This window comes from Idiotropiscis lumnitzeri, chromosome 3, assembly GCF_059441095.1.
Source record: "Idiotropiscis lumnitzeri isolate Australia: NSW breed Sydney's pygmy pipehorse chromosome 3, RoL_Ilum_1.0, whole genome shotgun sequence".
NCBI lineage: Eukaryota > Metazoa > Chordata > Actinopteri > Syngnathiformes > Syngnathidae > Idiotropiscis > Idiotropiscis lumnitzeri.
In genome coordinates, this window is record NC_142393.1 from 17,569,888 (window position 1) to 17,593,983 (window position 24,096).

A 24,096-nucleotide genomic window follows, 5' to 3' on the forward strand; every position below is an offset into this window, starting at 1 on the left:
TATTAATAACTAATGTAATAAATTATACAAAAATAATGTAAATTGCATCATTTATATATAGCCCATCTTTTGAAATAAGATTTACCGTACATAATTCAGGGAATAAAACAAACCAGTCTGAAAATGGTATCGGCCTCTGTGTTGTAAACCCTCAGTGGCCTTGCGGCAAACACAAGCGAGTGTTCATCTTCCCATCCTACATGACGACGGTCATCGTGTACGTGGAACCCTCCGACCTGAAGAAGGACATGAACGAAACCTTCAAAAGACACAATCAAAAAACAAAATCGAGAGTCAAATTGAATCGTGACTCGAAAATCAAAAACCAAAGAATTGTTATTGACTTTCATCCACCCGTCCATTCAATTACCACATTACCAAATCATTTACATTAAGTCCATTGTACAATACAAGTAGCAGTAATGATACTTTACTATATAATGGTAATAATAATGAGTCATATGTTACAGTACTTTCACTGAGCCAGTATCTCCCACACTGTCCACTTCATGACAAACACGTGGAAGATATCTCATCAAACTTACACCGTCTCCCCCACACACAGACTCGTCTAAATTAAAATTAATTTTCCACCAAATTTTCATTTTCTCCTTGACTGAACAAAATTTGTACAAGTAAATACAACATGAGCAATTGTTTCAATTAATCAGATGTGAGCTGTTTTTCCCCTCAATCAAATGCTTATTAAGCAGAAATTGACTTTGTTGTGCGGCCGTAAGTAACGTTATGAATGCTAACTTTTACAGATTGAATTTAAATGCCATTTCTTCTTGCCCAAGTGTCTCTGAGCCGAGCAACTCCACTCACACACACAGCCACATGAGCACACACACCACTCAAGGTAATGTGCTCATTTGTTTAGAAATTATTTATTAGAAATATAAGTCTCTTATTGGTCAGAATAAAACAGAGAGCAGGTTTTAACACCTACACTTATGATATTTTGCAGGGAGCTTTAAGGATGCAATTTATTTGGGACGGATGAAGATAATTTGAAAACATGCACATAACAATGCATTAAAAAATACAATCATGTTTTGCACGCCTAATTAGATCGTGCTTGAAAACATGAAAAGACTAAATATACAGACACTCTTCATAAATCAATTCATCAGAATTTGGACCAACCCACCTGAGTCGGACATTAATTGTTTTACCTGAATGGGATGGCAATTGATGAGCATTAGCGACAGCTTAAAAAATAAATGAATAAATAAATAAAACACCACTGTCATCATGTCAAAGACAGGCACTTCTGCCTCATGTATCCACCCAGAGGTGTTAGTTTGCTGCACTGAGATGATTGGTCATACATTTGAACAAAGTTAAGCCATATTTTCGTCAGGGTTTATTTCTATAGATTTTTCTTTCTTTTATTTTTTTATTTTAGTTTTTTTTTACGTAACGTATTTCAAATTGATAATGATCATGTGTCTATTCACAATGCATATTGATTGATTGAATTATTGCCCAACCCGAATGTAAATGAAACACTAGGGCTGAATTATTGTGTTAAAGAGAAAAGGAAATATGTCTAAAGTAATAGATAATAAGTTAGGATCATTTGAGACAAGAGGCCTTGGAGGGGAAAGAACCAAATGGAGAGAAAGGCAGACACAGATCAGAGAAATGACGGCAGAAACAGATTTGTGTGGTTAAAAGAGACAGATAAAAAGGTCTGGAGAGAAAAGAAAAAAAATTGAAAGAAGAATTGAAAATGAACTTGAGGGAAAAAAATGACAAGGGAGGGACCAGATGAGGGATGGGATTAAGGGAAGTAAAAAAAGGAGCAGCTGGAGAATCGACATGACATCTGTGGGCCAACGAATCAAAGCAATGACGGGAAGCCTTTGAGCAACAGGAACAGTGCGTACACGTGCGTGCATGTGTGCGTTTGTGTTTTCATGAAAAGAACGAATAATAACGTAGCCCGAGCCATCCCATCATTTGCTACCATCACTATTGCACAACACACCCTGTGATGCGAATCTCCATGGAAACGGAAATATCATGATTTTCCGTGACTTATAATAACAGCTTTGCACCTGCGCTCAGAGGGGGGCAAGAAGGAAGAAAGCAAGAAGTGAGTGGAAAAATAAGAACATCTCAGCTGTTATGGGAAACGTGCTAATGTGTCAAGTTTCAATCGGCTCTCCGTTTTTGCGCTTTAATTGAAGTGAATACCTCATGGAGTCAGTCTTGCAAATGAGCCATCAAGTAATGCACATTTAATGACTATTTTTCTACATTACATTTGCATTTAAATTTGTTCTCCTGCTAAAAAGGAGTCCAGAGTAATACAGTACAACGACAGTTTCCCACAGTTGCACTGTTCCCCAATGTGTTCGCACGAAATGGCATCTTTGTTTTCTTTCCTTATTGTTTTACTCTTAAATTAGTTGAGGCCTTTGGGGCTGGTTACTGCCATTATATATATATATATATATATATATATATATATATATATACATTTTTATTTTTTTTTTCGTTGTGGACTAGTGCTTTTTTCCCATTGCTTTGTTTTAATTATGGTGTTTGTCTTTGCAGGCAATGAGCCGTCACCGTTGGGCTCAGTCGAGAGCTACAACCCGATCAAGCGACGTTGGGAGTATGTGGCGCCCATGCCCACCGCGCGCTGCTCCTCTGCTCTCCTGCAGACCACCAGCATGCTCTTCGTAATCGGTGGGGTGTCGCAGGGGCCGAGCAATGCTGTGGAAGCGCTATGCTTACAGGAAACAGTGTGATGTGTGCCAAGAGCAACCCTTGCAACGGAGTAAAGCCACACTGGCCTGGATATTTTCTTTGTGCTTGTGTGGAAAAAGCCTAAACACGTGGCTTGGATATGGAGGCTATCGTCCTCACATACATTTTCAAACTTTATGCGTGACTGATGGACTCCGTTTGATGGTTTGCACATTCAGCAAGCATTTCTAAAAGAAAAAAGGCATCTGGAGACGTTTGCTGACAGAGTTGGACAAATAAATACAAGGACAGCTGAGATTGCTCTAACTGATAAGGAGAGAAAACTGACAGCTTGTCTTCCTTGCAGATGTCAGAGGAAGATGGAAAAAACGAGCAAAAAAAATAGACAAAAATACACAGTATCTGAAGACTTCACATGCCTTTGAACTATTTTTTTTAGAATAAAAGCAGGGTACTTTTCTGGATTTTAAAGGAACATAGGGCCATATCTGTGTCACGCTCCCCTGCTGCTGCATCAGCAATCTGACATTTTTCTGGGATTTTTTTTTTCATTCTTTCTATCATCGTTGTTGTGGGACATTTTTTTTGTTGTTCTTGAGCGTTGTTTAAAAGTTACTGTTCCTGGCGACTTCCACCATTTCGTCAAGATCAGTGACTGCTTGTAGGAAGTGACGTGTCGATTACCTTGAAATAAGGGAAATACCATGACCCGTACATTTTTTTTGGACCGATCCCTTAATCATTTAGTACAGGGGTCCTCAATCTTGTTCCTCGAGGGCCGGTGTCCTGCAGGTTTTCCATCTCTCCCTGCTGCAACACAGCTGATTCAAATGATCAGATAATCAGCAAGGTCTGCAGAAGCTAGATAGCGATTGCTCAGGTGTGTTGCACCAGGGAGAGGTGGAAAACGGGCAGGACACCGGCCTTTGAGGAACAGGATTGAAGACCCCTGATTTAGTAGCTTAAGCCTGAGTTAAAATGCACTCCACAAGGCTCGTTAATCAGAATAAATATATATATTTTTTCCCTTTCTGATATGTCATTATGATAAATACTTAAATATCTTGTAATACACAACTTGGATTAAGATAACCTTCTCCCTTGTCTTTGTTAGACTTGAATTAAGCCAGTACTAAACTTTACATTTAAAAAAAAAAATAGAATAACAACAGTAAAATGATTGAGGACAAATATTTGTATGACATGTACACTTTTGGAACGTCTATATTCAGGTGTACGGGTGTCCAACGCCGCTGTCGAGGGCCGCTGTCCTGCATGTTTTAGTTTACGTTCACACTGCAGAGCGTGATTAATCCGATCTTTTCATGTGCTCATTCACATTATAAAAACAAATGCGACTTCTAATGTGAATGCAATGCAACACACGCTGATCACTTAATTCAGGTGTATTAGAGGAGGGAAACATCTCAGCCTGTGTTGTCACTGGAGCGCAATTCCATTTTATTTCAGGATAGCGACCCTCGAGGAATACCGCTGGTACTCGATCAATGTTTCTCACCCATAATTGAGCCAAGGCGCGCACCCATTTGACATTGGGATACAACACGAAACAAAAACGTCACAAAAAATATGAATACCGAAATAAGGATCATATCGTCTCAATTTACTCACAAATGGATTTACTCTGTTAATTCTGTGCCTGTTGAATTGAACACTAAGATGACGTACTGACACTAAGCAATGATTAATTCTATTGCATGAAAGGCAACAGGTGGATACACCGGTAAATTTATATTTGACCATTTAAAGGAAGAGCTTTTGATTATCCTGCCTGTCACTATATGACACTTGCGTAAATTAGAGAATAAATATATATAAATACAAATAATAATTTGAATACAAATCAAGTAAAATTGGACAATTTTCTCACAGTTGGCTCCAAAAAGTTACTGAGCATGTTTTAATCCAAAGCCTTGAATGATTCTTGCCTTGTTGCTTTTCTTCAGTCACAAAGCGGCCGCTATTAATATACTGTTGCTCGTAACCTCAGAGTACAAATGGGTGCAACTTAATTTTGGTGCCACGGCGAGTGTGTCTGGACTGATGCCCCTCACTGGGCGTTCCAGCGCACGGAGCTACTGTGCCTCCAACCTGATAATTTGGTTACAGAAAGTACATTGCATTCAGTGTAGAAGCACTCGCATCACAATTTTCGTCCCGAGGAAGTTCCAATTTCTCATGCGCTAGGCCTCATGGGCATTCTGGATGACGCGGCTGCCATGCCCCCTGGCGCGTGTCGCAATTTGGTGACACAACGTAGGCTAAATTTTAGACGTCCTAAAAGGAGGTCTGTTGTGCGGCACAGCTGGTGTGGTGGTGATTTGATCGAGATACAAGCAGAAAGATTCTGTGCTCCTCGGAGGTGTCTGGTGGATGTCATCTATTTTAGTCAGAAATATGGCAACAAGGCAGGACAATCCTTCAGAACCGTTGGAGGAATCAATACATTGAATTAATTATAATAATTATCATATTAATAGCACTGCCTTGACCGCGTGGCACAACAGTTTGGGGAGTGGTGGGTTGGGGATGTACATTGACACACGGTCTTGGGTGCAAGGTGGTCTCCAAAAGCCCACATCACATGCGGGGAAGACTACATCATCCGCAAGGGAAGTTCTTGCAGTTTTTATCTATTTTTTTTTTTTTGCTGATAGCAAGGGAGGCCACCACAATTGGACAAGGCTATGTTTCATCCACGCCCCATTATGTCCAATTCGATGAGTGTAAAGTCTCGCAAAATACAAAAATAAAGACAGGTCCACTGGTGTGCATATGATTTATGCCTGGCACAAAAATAGGACCCAACAAGTTAACATTTTTCTAGACTACTTGTGAGTTATTCATTTAAATTATTTTCCTTCAAAATGTAAATCTAATTAAATATATTTATTTATTGACTATTGCTCAGTGCAGAAGTAATTAATTTAAAGTACTTCAAATTTTAAATAATTATTTGCTCATGTGGGATAAAATATCAGAAATTCTTTGCTTCTGTCTGACTGATGTAAAGCCTTTTTTTTTTAAGAAAACCTTTTGTGCTGCCAGACTTCAAACATCACCTAAATCAAGCATGCATGTCATCCATGTCCAAGGCAACGTCATCTGGTGTTGACCACATTCACTGTGCTTCTTTTATCTCCAGCGATGTGCATATATCATCTCTGATGTCGTATGACACACTGTAGCACACTTTGTTGTTGGGTTTTTGTTTGGAGACACTGTCGTAACTAATTCGCCCAATCTGCTCCTCAGCCAGTATTACTGACATTTGTTGCATTTCCGACCTGCACCAACCGCCGCTACCGCCTCAGTTTAATGAATGATAGCAACACGGTGTATATATTACCTCATCTTGACATCAAGCACATTTCATATTGAGTAGATAAATCATCTCAAGGTGATGTAAGCTTGGCAACCTTTTGAAGCATGAACTTGAAAGTATAGGACGAAAAATCTGTTGCCATATCATTGTTTGATGTTTGTCGGTAGGCCACTGGCCTACTCGTCTTTGCTTGTCCCCAACAATGCCAGCTTCGGTTTGTTTTCTGCAAATGCAATTGTCCCATAAGATTGCACATCCTGGCAGAATTGTTCATTTTTGGGCCACTTTCAGGGAATAAAAAAAAAAGTTTCTTTCTTAGACTTTGAGTGAAGCCACCAATTAGCAAGCAATTTGCTCTGACAAGTTGACAATTTTAAACGTCAAAAACAGGTTGAAGTCTTTATGGTTAACACTATTATTTTCTGAGTGGGTCACCTTTGACCCACCCTGTATCTTTGTAACTCAGACATCCCTAAAACCAAGTGATCCGCAACAGTTTTTCAGAGTTGGAATGGTGTACTTCACAATGTAGGTGTTGTTTGCACCTGTCCAAATTAGTAGTTTATGATTGTAGCTTTAAGCTCCATTTTGATGTTTTAACTTTGTTTCAGAAGTTTGGAGGATTGTTTCAGTGCTGTGCTGTTCTCTCAGCTGGCCTCTACGGCATTGTTTTAGTGCGGCAATTACATTCTTTTGATTCGACCATGGAGCCCTTTTTTCTTCAAAGGTCTCCTTATTGTTCACCTTGACCCAACAAGTCATATATCTCAGCTCAAGTTATTTGTGGCGTTTATTGGGTCCTGAACAATTTTCCTGGCAGTTGTTGATAAAAGTTTTAACCATGACGTGTTTCAACAGAAAACCACATTTCCCACTTTGGTCTTTCTATGTTTTTCCTGTTTTATAAAGTTTGACAACCTTCTACTGCAGATGGTTTAAGTCTGATGATTGCTTTCCCTCTGGTTAAGAATCCAACTATGTCAGTAGAGCAGTGGGCGAAACATGCAGGGTTCTGTTATAAAGTCATTGAATTTTCTCAAATGCACACACACACGGTACTCACCAGTAATTACAAGTAAAACTATAACGTGATAATGGTTACCTTTTTCAGCCATTAGGCCAAAACCTCCAAGATTGGAAGAACTTTCTCAAGGTAATTTGTGGCGTTTTGTAATTGTGATTTAAGACAAACACTCTTGTTTAGGGGGGGTCAGGGTTCATTGTGAAATATTGAACAAATGTTCAATACGTTCAATACGTACACCGCCTGTGACACATTTTCCATTTTGCTCTCCTCTTTGTCTTCTGTCTGCCGTGTCCAAATCGATATTCCAGTTCATGTAATTTTGATTGAATTTCCTCAAAAATGCATTTTTCACACTTGCTGTGTTTGAGCATCTTCTAACACAGTGGTTCCCACCCTTTTTTGTCTTGTGTACCCGTACCCTTTCATCATACCATGGATAACCCCTCAGTCATAGAGCTTGAGGGTCACCTCCAAAATTATCCAGTTAGATGTATGCCGCAATTTTGTCTGTAATGTGAAACACCGGCTACAAAAATGTGTTTCGCGTACATGAAACAGAGTTTTGTACGCGGTATTTGACATTACGCTGACGTAATTGTGACACAAATCTGTCGGCATACAAAAGTAGAATTTAAGTGGCAAGACATGTGAATTTTAACATTTAATTCTCAGACATGAGCTTCCTTTTAACTCAAACATACAAATGTACATTTTTAAAGTAAATTGCGATATCAATTTCAGAAAAAAAAAAAAATCAAAATAAATAATACCTTTGTTATACATATTATATTACTCTCATAACATTTACCACAAAAAAAAATTGGTGCTCCTTTAAACAGGCGTTTAAAATGAAATGAAACTAGTTGGAGCGTGCACATGCCATTTTACCGAGTGTCTTATGAAATGCAGATATCATTTTGGAAATAAAATACAGTACAATACAATACAAATTTATTTCTAATAAATGTTTCAACATACCAAGCCTAAGTAAATACAGGACATCACATATGGCAAACAATTAAGCGCTCTGTCATGAAGCTCACCATGTGGTATTTACCCTCAAAAATAAATATTTGTGAAAATGGTAAAATTGTAACTGAAAAATTTACTAAATTGGCTCATTGTAGTTGCCTCGGTAGAAAAGCAAAAACAAGCTTTCAGTTTCACTTTGACTTTGCACGAGGTGCATTCAAAAACCGCCAACAAAATACCCATGGGGGGAAAAAAAACGGCATCAATGAATTACACCTAATAAATATAACTTCAAATCAGATTCAATGTTCCTGTTCAACTGACAGGAGTATGCTTCAAATGTTTGGACCAGCTGCACACTCAATGAAAGATCTGATGCATCATTTAGTTCCTATTCATTTGATGCATCAAAGTGACTTATGTAATTCAAAAGAAAAAGAAGTCTGTCTGATCACAGGATAATAAATTCAAACACAGTCAGAGAAAGAAACGTGCTTCAGATAAATGAAAGAGGAGAACAGTGCGGAAACACACTTGCATTCACACACACACCTTTCCTGGGCTATTGCAGTTTCAATTTGTTGTCTGCATCCAGACAGATCTTGTTATCTCTTTTGAGGGAGCACACGAGGCTGGTGCCAATAGACAGTTTGTTATTTTTGGTGTTCACTATTTGATTGTGTTGGGTGCAGGTCACACAGCACAATGAGAGCGCATACACTCAAGCGCGTCTACACACACGGCAAATGTTCGTGACAGTGCGAATCCATTTTCCGCACAGTTATGATAACAGTTCTATCGAGGAAACAACGAGAGGGAAAAACGGCTTGTAAGCTGTGAAGTCAAACAATGTTTTGTGTTTTTGCCGCACTTTCATATTGCCTAGGACTGTTGTCTCTTGCTGCCAAAGTAAAAATGAAAACTCATGCACATTGATTACATTTGCTGTATAAGTCCATGCTTAGTTTTGCAATTGAGAGACTGAGACGTGGGCGGTTGTGAGACTGACCCATTGTGCCAGTGTGTGAGCACATTTTTGAGAGGTTTCTGTAAAACATCAGTGTTTATTATTAGGTGAGCCATCTGGAGATTGGACAGTGTCAATGTCTAATATCATCTAAGGTTTTTCCCTACTTTGGAAAAAAAATCCCTCGAAAGAAATGGAAGGCTTTGGTCGGTTTCCCTCGTTTTGTTTTCTTTGTCCATCATCTCTGCCACTCTGTCATTGATCCATTGCGGTTCATGATCCTGATTTGCTATACGTGCCACGTTAGATTCTCATCGGATTATAATTATAATGGTGCCACCTCTCACAGCCTGGTGAGGAATAAGAGCAGGTTGAAGCCAATTACATGCTGTACCATTTGAACAGACCCCAAGCGAATGATGCACAAGTCTGCTTGAATGTGGATGCAAAATGTATTCTTGTCAAAAGCCAAATTATATTACCAACCCAATTCCCATGGCAGTATGTATTCAGGGTACATTTTGGGTTATTTTATTACTCAAATTCTCCAAATTAGTGTGTTAATTAAGCAAACAATGAATAAATACATTTCCACAGAGGGTTTGGGGCAGTTGTGCCAAGGAAGCATCTCTGTGCAACTGGTTCCATTTATCACTATGGGAACTCACATTCTATTCTGCTGTTTCTGCTACATTAGTTTCCCTAATCACATCTGACTTTCAATCAAAATGACTTCTCTCATTCCTTTTAAATGCGCGTGCTAAACTTGTCACATGGCAAAAGTATGTACATCTGCGACGTGAAGTGGACACTTGGAGACCGCTCCCTCAACATGTACGATTTAAAAATATAATAATGATGCATAAAGTTAAAATATTTCTACAATGATTCAGAGGGTTTAATGGCCATGGTTCACATATTTTTTAATCTAATAGATTGTCTTAGATCACCTTGACGACTTTGCACTGGCACTTAGTAATGACTTGAGCTGGCACAATGTTTAGATTAATTTCTTCCCCACCAAATTGTGTCTCCGCCAGGCACATCTCGAACGACACAACCTCTGCAGCGCTGGACCGCCCAACTTGGCCGAGACTGGTCTGTCAAATTGGCAAACGCGTGCAGCGAGCCATGAGCTGATATGAAAATTAGGGTCCGCGTCCATTTGTTCCGAGTCGTAGATGCGCTGTCTGTAAAAATCGAGCCCACAGTTTAGTACTACATACTTCTCAGTCTTTGCACATTCAGCAATTATCTTCAAACGTCTTGAGAAACAAATTGACAATTTCCCTTTAGGGACAAATTATTGTCAACCTATTTCAAGTTTAGCTCAAGCTTTATCTATCTTTTGTTCTTTGTTTAGATAGGATTAATTCCACTTTGGAGATTGAAGTACTGATTGTTAGAATTACTTATTATTGTTAGTCTTAGTGTCACAAACAGGACTGACATGGAATTCATTTTGATTAGAAATTAGGATCTGTATTAATTTTTTTAAAAGTAATCATTCATTGTATTATTTCTTGACAACACGGGACATATATAACACACTCATCTTAACTTTAAACACGTAAACTGCACACGGGCTGGCCGGAGCCGAGATTTGAACCCCTAAACTCAGAGCTGTGAGGCTGACTAACAGGCTAACTATTAGAACACTATGCTGTCATCAATAAACCAAACTAACTAATAAACAAACAAACTATTGATATGCAAGTGATGCAGTGCACCACAAAGTTGTCCAGCATATGAATTACATTATGAATTTATAGGACAAAGACACATTCCGTGGCTTAGCTTTAGTGTGGAGATGGTTTGTAATGTTTTGTTTTGTTATGTTTTTTTCATGGAGACTTTGTATTGTGTATTGCGGTTATCAGGGGTGAGCAAGCTATGGCCTGCAGGCCACCTCGGGGCCACTCTGTTCTTTAATTTGTCCCACTAAGCATTTACAATTATCCAGAGTCCTGTAATATGGCTTCAATTTTCATGTAGCGATTGATCATGTGTTTTTTATCCAATTATCTCATCAAATAATTTGTTTGTTGATGTACGTAAATAACATTTAAAAATGACATACATTTAACATTTTGGTATTTTATTTTATTTTTTTAACATACATTTTACATACTGGTACTTAATTAATTTATTTTTTTAACATGGCCCATCTTTCCATTTTAAAAAGCCAATTTGGCCATTGATCACAAAAGTTTGCCCACTCCTGAGATGAATAGTGTTCATTTAAGTGAGTGTTGAATTATAAAACTGACTCATTGCGGTGAGCCTAAATGAACACTGTTCACTTTGACTCAGCATTTAATGTAACCACAGTTGATTTGATTGTTATAATGAAACTAGTTTGGACACAGGTTTTAGGAAGCAAGAGAGTGGAATTCTGCTCTTGTTGTGATCTCTCTCTACCGCTCTTGCTATACTGTGCCGGTTCCCTGTACAGCGAATAACATGATAGAAACCTGAAAAAATGCTTTGTGGTCTCAGTGAACTATTGCTGTGTGATCTGTGTATGTAAATGTGATTACTGCACTGGATGACGTGTTCAGAAAATAATGAGATGGCATGCTGGGAGGTGCGATCATTGCAATATCATATTGATGATTGTGTATGTCATAATGATTTATTATGTCATTGTACTGGCTGTGCGGAATATTGTAATTAATAATGACACTATCATAATTTCTGTCAGCAAAAATTAAAGAGCATAATATATAAAATATAATAGAAATCTCACGTAACAATTTCAAAATTATATCGCTTTCAGTAAATGTCACCTAATTTCAAAACTTTATTTTATTTTTCTGCGCAAATTGGGTCTTGTTATTTAAGCAGTCATTCAAATGTCAAATATCACATTGAATGTGATTTCGTGTTAATTTGTCACATTTTAACAATGGACAAGTTGTCAGTTCATTAAAATTTCCACTGATCAGTTTGAATTCAAATTCCGTTCAATTTGACTTCAGCTACGTGCGCTTTCAATCTCTGAAATGTGCATTAATTAAATGACCAAAAGAAATAACAATTTACTGACATATCCCTGGTAATTACTAAATTAAGTCACACGAAGATTTGGCACACTTTACTTGCAGAGGCAAATCACTCGAAAGAGCAGTTGCATAATTTATCTGACGAGCAAACTGTAATAGCATCAGCAAGAGGCGTAACGTGTATTCTCTTCTAATAGCTGAAAACAGCTGAGAACACAAAATGCCCCATTGTGTGTCGTTGATGCTAATTGTACATCTGTGCTTTTGATGTACAACCCAATTATAACAATAATAATTAACACTCCTTGATAGCCCCTCTAAGAACAAGTAAGATAACTGCATACCAGGTGTTTTTTTTTCTCCTTAACCCAATCTCATGTCAAAAGAATTACTGTAACAAGCTGTGATATTGTATTTTATTGTAGTAATAGTAATCAATTATTTGTAAGTGTTGTGTTTGCCATAACGAGATGAATGTGATACTTTGTGTTCAAGCTGTATCAGTTCAATTAAGGCGGATGTATTTAAGGGTGCAGTAGTGCATTAATCTGCTTGATAGATGAGGGTGTCATGTACAAATGAAAGGCCTCCCTGCAAACCTGACACACCCCATTAATATGGCTTTGAAACGTGTTTGTGATCCATGAAGAGTAATATTCAGTCATACCAACAAACCACTACATAAACTACAAGACATCAAGTCTTTTTCATTTGCAGACATGATAACACGCCAAAAACTGCGCCATTGATTTGAACGCCTTTGCATTTTAGTTGGTCACTCAGGTTGATCGGACTGATGACGATGTGTCTGGCAGGTGTTGGTTCCCACAGCAGTGCAGTAGTTCAGTGCCTATAATAAATGTGAGGTAGTGCCTCAAATATGAATACTGTTCTATAATAAACTATTTTGACTCACTGTCTAAATGTCTACTGTTCATAATCTATCCCCCCACCCAATTTTCTTGGTTTCCTCTCTGTGCTACCTTGGAAGATAAAAACAAGAAGTTGTTAAAAGTATCAGCAAATATATAAATAGTACAAGTTTGAATTCAACTATTTTCCAACAATGAGAAAAACACAAGTTGAAGAGTCAAAGCAAGACTAAGGTGCTTTTCAACTTTCATAAAATAAGTTCACAACTATTCTGATGATACAACGATTTACAACTAGTTGAATGTTGCTTTTCTTAAGGCCTGAGGGGGGTCTGTCCATACATGAACGGCGTCCCCAGCACAATGTGAGTCGCGCATGCGCAGAAGGTCGGCCATCTTGGATTGCTTACGATTCGTCCTTTTTCAAACTCAAATATCTTTTTTGTACTCATTCATTTAATCATCTTAAATTTAGATGTAAAAACAATCGTGATGGCATATCAAAGGAATAAATAAAATAATGCGCAGTCAATAATTGGTATTATGTTCTACTGTAATTTCCGCAGTTAGCGAAAGATAGTCAAACTACAGCACATGCGCCACTCAAATCGCGAAGTAGTCACAGACCGTGTCTTGGGTCATTTTTTTCTGCCACACAAAAACTACGACGTGCAGACTGCTTCTCCACAGACTTCACTTCTCCCTTTCGTTCGTAAAACGGAAGTCGATTCAAAATTCGAACGTCTCCGCGCGATAACTACAGTCATGGCAGATGCTGCAAAACAACCGAAGAAACGAAAAGTTTTGTCAAAGAGACACAAAAAGAAAAACGGAGGCCGCCCGGCTAAAGGGACCAGTCACTCGAAGGCGGTGAGCTCAATGACAACGGCGATTTCCGACCGACACTACTTTGGCTTTGGACGCTGGACGCTTACTGCCCAAGTAAGTAGCTTTCGATGCTCAATTCCAAATGGTAATGCTAATGTTAACTATTGGAAATTTGTGGTTGTAATAACAAACCATTAGCTCGATAGTTCGTGGTCGGATGTAATGTATAAACAAAAAACAATGCGGTGACTGGAAATCGACAATATGCGGTTTGAGTAAAGCCAAGACGAATTCCTGTATATCCTGTGCCATACTGTTTCTTTGTCACTGTCATTTTTTTATTACTAAAAGCCATTTAGTAATTCTGGAATCCTAACAATGGAATTACTTTTATAACAGTAGAGGGAACAATACATTGTGAACGAATGAATACTAGTGTTTTGCCTGTGAGACTGCATTGTATATGAGTTCATCTTGCGCATGGTTGGTATTCAATGTGACACCTTCCTGCCGGGATCCGTAAATGTGTCTGTTCAAGTTATCTGTGCTCTCAAATGTGTTTCTACTATGTTGCATTTATGTTCGTAACAATGTTCCTTTGAGTCTGTGTTGCTTTTTTTTTCATGTCTTCAGTCTTCGCTTCTTCCACATTGTCAGACGAGACCTAGTGATATAATATCGGTTTGTTGAACCTGAAAATAGTCTGACACAATGCTACTGCAGCATAGTACCACTCTGCCAACAGGTTATGTTCCCAGGATTCGACTGAAGGCAGGACTCAACAAGAAATGCTGGGACTTTACCACCAGAAAGAAGTCGCAACATACAGCAAGTCTGGTGAGATAAACTGCGAGTTAGCAAATTGCCCGGGCAATGTGGCGGTGGCCGATTGAGACAAGTAGCCGCTGGAGTAGACTACTTTTTGACGGGGATGCGAAAAACTATGATGTGTGGGACACCAAAGTTTTTGGGTCACAAGACTGCAAATGCTCAAAGGCGTGAGTCGGTCTGTACAATCCTGCTAAAAAAAAAAAAACATGATAAGGATAATGAAACCGCCAGAATTGAAGCGAAAAATGCTGGTTATATATGCAGGGTTGATGCAATTTTTAGATAACAAAAGATTATCGCTGGTGATGCAAGAGGCAGCAAACGATGGACAAGAGGCACTGCAAACATTGAGGAACTATTATGCATGGCCCTGGCAAGCCGCGCCTTGTTAGCCTCTACACTGTGTTGACGTCTCTCCAGAAGTCTAACAGTGACAGCATCACCGAGTGTATTATGTGGGCAGAGAATGCCATCACAGCACTTCCAAACGCTGGTGAGACATTGCTCGTCTCGTGTCGATGGTATTAAAAGGGCTGCGTGAATCTTTTCAACAATTTACTGTCCATTTAACTGAAAATGGTGTAACAATTACTTAGCAGACTTCAAGACAACACTACGGTACTACAAGGACACAGAAAAGATGAGAGGCATAGCGTTTGTCATGTCATGAAGGCGCGAGTCCAACCAAGTAAAAAAACAAAGTACCGACATTGAGTGTTTTAACTGTGGATGAAGCGGACATAAAGAACCAAGCAAACCAATGTGCATCAAACATCGATGTGAGTCCAGAGGTCAATGCGGGGTCATGTCCCCAAAATGACACTCGGTATGAGCAGCCAGACACAGATGAAACAGAACAAAAAGAAATGACACCAAAAGCGAGTGACCAATCACAAACTGGTGAAACTGAACAAATCCTTCGAGTTAGAGAAAGAAACCATAATATTCAAGTGCATATGTATGTGGTGTTGGTTTTCACCAATGTTGACTACTCCTGTTATTGCTTAATGTGGATCATACCGAGGTATTCATTTTTTAACAAAGGGACAAGTGCATAAAAATGACCGAGAAAGTATGTTGAAAAACTGCTTGAAAAAAATCAATGTGCATGGCTATAAACCAAGAATGATGCCATGTGAACCGAAACTTGACGATACAACACAGAAGAGGTGTGTGAAATACAGAGAAGCTGTGGGTATTTTAATGTACGATTCCAGCAATACTTCCTCTACTGACTGTCTCTTTAGAGCAATAATAATACCGTGATAGTTAGATGAATACATGGTTGCATTGAAAAACAATGAAGTCTTATTTTATGAGCTTGCACAGTTCCCAAAGAATGACGAGTATACTTGCGAGACTATTTCAAGACTGCGCAGGGCACCAAAGCAATATGCCTAAAGTTTATAAACTAATCAACTAAGTATAAAATCATGTTGCATCATAATGGAAGACGAATCTTTATAAAACATCTTCCCTGTTGTTTGACCTTAGGGGGTATGAGTTGGAACTCGTAATAAAAAAAACAAAAACAAAAAAAAAACAAGACCCTCATTTTGATGTAGGAACTCGTATTTTACTTAACCCATTAAACTTAGCTACAACAATGTATCAATGTTTATCATAAAGACAGTGATGTTTCTGCAGTACAATTTACTTTTCTGGTTCTGCCATCTAGTGGAAGAATGGTGACACTACAATACATCGTTTAAGGGGAATTCCAAATGCTTTGAAGATGCAGTGGTCCAGTATTGATTTTGGTGTTTTATACTTGCTTTTTCTTTCCTAAAGTTGTGTTTAGACAATTCATTTCATACATTTTCAGGAGATTCAAGATGCTTCTTAACAGGATTAGCTGATTCAAATGTAGACTAGAGAGTGTGCAGACATGCATTGTGCTTATGATGCAATTCGTCTTCGTCCTCATCTGTGGTGATCACACCGAGCACGTGATCTTGCATGGCAAAATACAGGGCGAATGTTTTGACTACTGTACGCTCGCTATGCACCAAATTATGCATGCTTTTTTATTTATTTTTTTGCTTTTGTGTCCTGTGAGACTCTTAATAAACAAAAATGGAGCGACTAATATTTGGGTACAGTCTGTCATAGCCATTTTAAGAGTCTGAAGATGACCAATTAGGCCAGTGACGTCACACACGCACTGAGTCCAACTGGCCGGTGCGGCCAACGGACGGACCAGCTCACAAAATATTGAGTTTTCTGCTTCTTTTTTAGACCTTTTCATGGCGATTTTACCTAAGTAATAATTCTAATTTTATTATCAGTACTTGCATTCTGTAAAATGTTTTTGGGCTCACTGCTTGCATGCTTTTTTTACACTTTAAAATTGGCTTTTTTGTTGCAGGTTGTGTCAACGTGTTTATCTAGTTCTAGAAGGAACACCACTGTCAGCTGGTGTACATGATTGCTCAATGACACATTAATGCACAGAAGACCACCTGAAATGACATATTTGGTGTTTATAGTGCCACTATCACTGACTATATTAGAGCAAGAGCAACAAGCATTCATGTCATTGCTACAGTACAAGGGTCTTGGGACTCGCTGACAAGATGTGATGTCATCGCTGAAAAGAGCACCCATGCCCTTGTTGGCCTCCTGTGTGCAGGTATTGATTTCAGCCTCAAAATGTACATTTTTACCACCCCTACTATATGACTGCATATAGTATGCAGGGGGCGGGGAAAATTGATCGATTCAATTGTAAAGGTTTTTCTTTCAGGCAAACAAATGTGTAGATTTACCTGCTTTAGTGGTTGATAATATTGGTGGAGCAGCCAGGACTCATCTCACACTGTGATAGCATGAGCATGACTTCTAATGTTACTTTAGTTTAGTTTTAAACAATTCCTTTTTTATTATTTTGTAACTTGACTAATATACGTTGAGTATTGTCTGTCTTTGCCACTGTAGTTTCAAAGTATGTACACCTTTTCTCTTAAAGAACTCAGGATTAATTCAGCACAAAAAAATATTAAAAAAAATACATTGATTTTCACTTGAAGAATCATATAAAAAGGAAACACAACAATGATGTTGAAGAAGCACTTCATTAAGTGTCTCTGGAATTTATTAATTGGTTCTACTAGCACAGATACTAAATATAATCTGCTTGACATGCTTTCCCGTGACCCAAATTTGATTTTTCTTTTCTAAAGTTCATAAACGCACTCTGTCACAAACTCAGTCCAACCGATTATCTTCTGAACTAACTTTTGATGGCTGGTAGTACCCATATGCATGCATGTGTTATGTACCTACTATATTTTTTATATGCTGTATTAAAAAAGGAACGCACTTCTTACTTAGCGTTGCATTTGGGGCTAAGTAAAATAACAAAAGGAGGGAAGCTATTTGAGCCCGAAGTCAAACAAACAGTCGTCATCATCTGGTGGTGCTTTTCTATTGACTGTTGTTAAATGACATCGCTTCTCATCGAAATGACCTCAACTCCCAGGCAACTGAACATCGTTCTTGCGATTAATACTGAAATAAATGCATTTAAAATGAACCCCAATAGCTCATGTATTAAATGAATTGACCAAGGTTAAAGCGAAGCACATTTTCACTACAGAATTATTAGGACGATAATGAAATTTCACACTCCTTCACGTGCATGTATCATGGTTTTCCGTTGTCCCCCAGCCCCCTTTGAGAAACTGGATGTCTTGGGCGTGCTAGACTATGGTCTCTTCTGAGCAGGTGTAGAACCCACAATTACAAAAATAATAGCTTCTGCTCGCGACTCTGAGACAATGACAAGAATGACGTCACATCTGCGGAGGGGCGTGAGAAATTTGAACCCGATTCAGTCTGAAAATTATTTTCCAGAGGCTTAGCATTGCAGACACAGCAAACGTATTCATCTGTTATTTATAAGATGTGTGAGTCATAAATGCTTAGATGAAATGACTATTTCAAAGACATTTTTTAGACAAAATACCGTTGAGTGCAGCTTTAACAAAACATTATTACAGTTCATTGTCTCAGTTGTTGTGTTACTTTTCGTTTAGTAAAATAACCGATATATATATATATATATATATATATATAAGGCACATACAGATAACCGCTAAATTTCTCATTCACACCTATTAACAATTTAGTCTTCAATTCATTTAAAATGCTCGTTTTTTTAATGTGGGAGGGAGTTAGTAAATTCTGGAATTTGTCAGAAAGCGCCCCAAAGTGCAGCCCTTTTGATATTTACAGTTGGCTTCATATGGAATCTAAAGTATCTGGTGGCAAGTGGTGGACAAACCTTTTCCAAACCAGACAGAGAGGGAAACTGATCCTGTTTTCCAGTCCTTTAAAAATGTCACTCTGGTATTTGTAATGCTTTCCCCTAGTATTTAGTTTGCTATCAACCTTTCAAACAAATGTCAGGGTGAAGTAAGGTTAAATAACACTGGCGGTGGAACATCAACTATTCACACTTAGTTTGCCAAACAGTGGGTGGCAGCAAGGCTTTCAATAGTGTTGTAATAAACAACCTGAAGAAAATCAAGAGCAAGCATGTCACTCGCGAGGATTACTATTACAAACCTGGCCAGTGGGAGAGATTTACACAAGCATGTGCATACGATTAGTATTTGTTTACTGCATTGGTAAGTACATATGTAAGTGGCTAACATAGAGTCAAGAGACAGAGAAAGCAGTTACACAGAAACTAAAGAAATCTAATTCGTCTCTTAAAATCACTTTTTCCTTTTTTTATCATCCCACTTCTCTTTTTTTCTTTTATGCAAGAGCTAAATGAAACATATAGTAATTTACATTATTAGATTCTTATTGATCCCAGAAGTCAAATTCAGAATCAGGGCCAATCTAGAAATAAAAAGAATATATTTCTTACGCGAATGCAGTCCTACTTTTTAAGGTCGAGGTCTGAGCGAAATCACATCATAAAAATTCTTTGTGAGTGTGTTCCAGATTCTCTTTTGCCCCTCTTCTGTCTTGATGCTGAATGATGGATAACGTAAGTCTTTTCCTGTGAATATCATCATCAAAGTGTTTTAATATGTCAAACAATGGTTCAGTGAATTTTGTTAGCTCACATTTCATTGTTTTTCCATCCAATAAATAATTAACATTATCAAGAATAAGCTAACATTGTGCAAAGTAGGGAACCCAAGTGTAAGTGTAACTTAACAATCACAATGAAAACACATTAACAGCAGTGGTTCACAAACTGTGGAAATTCATCGATTATTTATTAGCTAATAACATTTAGTAATTACTGCCCGGTCATCTGGGTTAGGCTCCAGCACGGCCACGACTCTTGTGAGTAAAAGTGGCTCAGATAATGGATGGATGGAGAATAATAACAAACAAAAAATGTAGTACTGCTATTCTAGTCTGTTATCATTATTAGCTACCAAATGAAAGCTGATCCAAAATGCAGTTTATCTGATATAGTCATAAAAAACTTGTGATGAGTGTCTATTATAGTTTGATACAAAGCACAGTAAGCCATTTTCCCCTTCATACGTCAACAAAAGACTCAACAGTGTCCATAGAGGACTTTACCAGATTGATTTGTCAGATGTTCCAGCGTTCCTTGCGCGCTTTATCAAGAGGTAACCAAAGGCCAGTGACATCACAGAGGCTGCCGTGCGCCCAAGGGACTCATTTGTGAGTTGTGCTCCTTGGCAGTCCTGTAAACATCATGTCGTCTGTTATGTTCATGGATCACAATGTAAAATTAAAGCCTGCTTTGCAGCTGAAGCTAAAATAGATCACCAAAGTGGGATGAAATGGAGCAAGAATTTCTAATCGCTGCAATTAGTCGAGCCCATAATTTGACATAAAAGCAGGCAGTAGGTTTGCCGTCATGAAGAACTGAATGTACCGTAATCACTTGCAGGTCATGGGGGGGACTAAGCCCTGCTGTAAATAGATGCCACTTTTCACTTTTTCATAGTTTAAAATATACCATAAATGATACAAAAGTAGTTCCAATTGAAATGAATTGTTTTCACACCTCTTTTTAGTTCAAACCCCCAGATTTGTGACAATTTTAATACAGTATTCTCTCGTTTATCACGGTGTTATGGCCCAGGATGTAACAGCAGTTTATGGGAACCAGACCTCATCGTGAAATAATAGCTTTTATTGTTTTTAATTGTATAATGGGATTTTCTGTCATTTTTGCAAGGACAATCGCAAATTAAATTAATCTCATTATCTGTCATAAAAAAATCGCAATATGATTTTTTTCCTAAATTTGTTTAGCCCTAGTGTTTTGCATTTCAAGATTATCATACAATCTAGCGCTATATCAATCTGGACTATATGATCATCTCAGAAATGATTCAAGCCTATAAACATGAGAAAAGCCCCAGTTGTGGAGATTTTCCTTACAGACAGTGTGCCATTATTAATAGTTTTCCCACATGACAGCCAGCAGGTTTGAGTGCCTTGTCTACTGCCATGTCTGTAATTGTGCACACTGTTCGATAGTGTAGTGATGGGAACGAGTGAGTGAGGGGCACCATAGCAACGGGATTCTCATTTCACGCTGAATATTTTACTCTCAAACGTTTCCGTTTACTAGGACCAACTTTAGTCTTTTTAGAGTATAATGTACGATTATGAAATTTACTGTGCACCTGCGCTGCAAAATAGACCACCTTTTAGCAAGTCTAAAATTAGTCTACTTTTTGTCACCAAATTGTGAGATGTGCTGGGGATCGCAATGGGAATGCCCAGCGAGGCGTAATGTGTCGACCAAATTCACAAACAGACCGAGCTAGGCTATTGCCCGGCGCCATGCTACCAAAACAGTTCTGTAAAAATTAATTTTTGTTTTTTACTTTTTTAGATTTGTACATTTCTGTCTGTATTTTTTTTTACTTTTATTTTACTTCTACTTTTACCAAGTTACTCTTTTACAAGTATTTTGTTATGTTGAAGTAAAGAATATGGGTACTTTTGTTGAGGCTCCATTTCTGCTTGTAATAATAGCAATACTACTTAATTCTTAAAGTATGGAATTGTCTTGTGATGTTATTTTATTGTCTTAAAATTGCTGTGTTTCGTATTATGGCAACTTTATTCACATAAAACTTTTTTTTTTGGTCAAAACTCTGACCGAATCAATTTAACATTTTACTCCGAACACAATTTATTTCCTGGTGATATTAGGAATTTATATATTTTTAGCAAAATGATTGTCAGAATTAAACATACCTGGCTAAAATATCTGACACACCATCATCTATTATTATTATTTCTGTTCTTTTCATTGTGGCCATTTTCCATCACCGATCGTTGAAATGCACACACAGACTTTGGCGTTGGATTTAAATGGCTTCATCTGTGTTTGACAAGTCTGACTGTTCAGTCAGGATAAGGGGCGATCTGAAACATAACTCTGTGAGTGGGCTGCATATCATCATGAGTTGCAGTCAGCCATGGACCAGCTGGAGCTAAATGCCAAGGAATTATTCAATAAAACGGGGTTCGGAAAGTGAGATGAGAAGGGGATGAAGATGTCAAGTGACAGCCACACTAAAGTCTGAGGTCAGTGTTCTATTCTATAACTTCAAAGTTATATGATATCTGGCCAAGAGACTCAATGACGGAATGCTAATTGGATGGATGGATGTGTGTAAATGTTTGTTTCCACGCAGCTGCTCTCACATTGTAGCCATATACAGTATTGGTGATACTGACTTATCCCATTGGACACAAGCTGTGCACTTGCTGCTGTCTCTTCTTTTTCTTCAAAACAATTGCGCTATATATATATATATATATATGTATATGTGTGCATTGAGAGTTTTGATGCAAACACATTGTATTGCTTAAAAATTAATTGACCGATTATGACTTTCTTGTTTAAGTTTTTTGGCTAAGCTGGTGTTGTTTTTCTGTAGAAAGGTAAAAGTATATATGACTGACAAAAAAGCTGCATTTAAGGGGTACACAAGGAAAATGTATGTCGCATCTAAACCGTCTGTAATCAGATTGTTCGCATGTATATGCTGTGTATACTATAAACTAAAGATTAACTATCCATTTTCATTTGTGTTGACCCACTGTTTTAGTTGCAGGCTAACATTTTGGGGAAAATGTTGGTATTCTTTTCATTTACTTACCCCTTTTTGACTTTGGTGTGGTGGCTATGATACCAGGCTAAAGGGTCAGAACTGAATGTAAAGGTACCACATTGAAGTTTTGAAGTCGCCTGTGGTAATCACAAGCACATTCAATGTTTTATGAGGGTACTTGCTTATGTTGTTTGTTGTCTCACCAACTAGGACTAGCAAAAATGCTCCCGTCACAAACTGATCGGTGTGTCTCTCCCACAGAGACTTCTCGCGTGCGAGTTGTGAGTGTCTGTCCATCACTGACGCCAGCTTTGTTGCCTGCTGATAGAAACATGTACAGCGTGTCTTGTGCGTTTGTTGACAGGGTGACTAAACAGGCACCCAAATACCTGAAAGTTGCATCCATCAAGAGACTAGACTGTTCATTTTGGACTTCTTTCCTGGTCTGGTCCTAACAATGCGGTCAGCGTTTTCATAGAAGCCACCACCAAACCCATGACTGATTGCCACAAAAACTAGATAGAACTTGCCAAGTACAGTGGATACATTCTGTCCCCTATTGGGAAAAAAATGTGGCCCATTTTCACCCAAATTTATGTGGAGGTCGATAAAACTGAAAAAATGTGATTCTGAAAAAATTGGATTTTAGATGATATTTGTGTTGAAATCCTAAATTTAGCGCAATGAGAGCCAGTGAAATCATCTTTCTCCTGAGCAAACTTTAGCCTGAACTCAAGTCAGGACGCTTGCAGAGCAAACTCCAAGATTCTGTTTCAACAACTCAACACACGAACCAGAAATAGGCAACACACAGTCTAAAGACAAAACCTGGTTTCCGTGAAATCCATGTCCGGATACAGGAGATGCCACTTCACTCCCCTTGCACATCACTTCCTTTCGCACTGTGTAGCATTTTGTATACGGCGGTGGTTGTCTTAAAGTGCGTTATAAATGCATTCGAGTTGAGTTGAGATCAAACCAACTCCACCTCACCAACTAAAACAGCAGAAATAGTCTTGCATAGCTCATAGACCGAAAGCCACCAAATCACAAACACATCAAACCAAAAATCATGCACTCACCCCACTTAGACGCTTTTTTCACTTAAACTGGAAATGTCATCAGGAAAGCTTTTATGCCTGATTTGGGTACATCTCATGTTTAGTTTCCTGGATTTTGCCTTTGGTAATTACGTTTATACCAGTTAAAATTTTGGCAAGTAAAAGCACCATGAAATCCGGTCTTTATGTTCAGTTTGAGTCTAGTTTAATAAAAGAATATTTTAGCCTTGACATGGTCATTTGCATCCATTACTGTGCTCAGATTTATGCAAATAACATTCCTACGCTTTCTCAATTCGATCACATGTTGTGTTGTGTTAACTTGATACAGTAAAAAGATTTTCACTCAGCAGGTTGACTTTGGTCACAACACACGTGAGCACAT

General features: G+C 38.2%; 1 protein-coding gene across 3 annotated transcripts in view; it reads left to right on the forward strand.

The window, feature by feature from the left end:
- Positions 1-6,380, forward strand: part of klhdc8b (kelch domain containing 8B) — an 82,190-nt gene extending 75,810 nt beyond the window's left edge. For all 3 annotated transcript variants that reach the window (XM_088291706.1, XM_088291705.1, XM_088291708.1), the window contains one exon: positions 2,569-6,380. In XM_088291706.1, the coding sequence (XP_088147832.1) occupies positions 2,569-2,765 (197 nt within the window). In that variant the 3' untranslated portion in view covers positions 2,766-6,380. The remainder of the gene's footprint in view (positions 1-2,568) is intronic.
- The last annotated feature ends 17,716 nt before the right edge of the window (positions 6,381-24,096 follow it).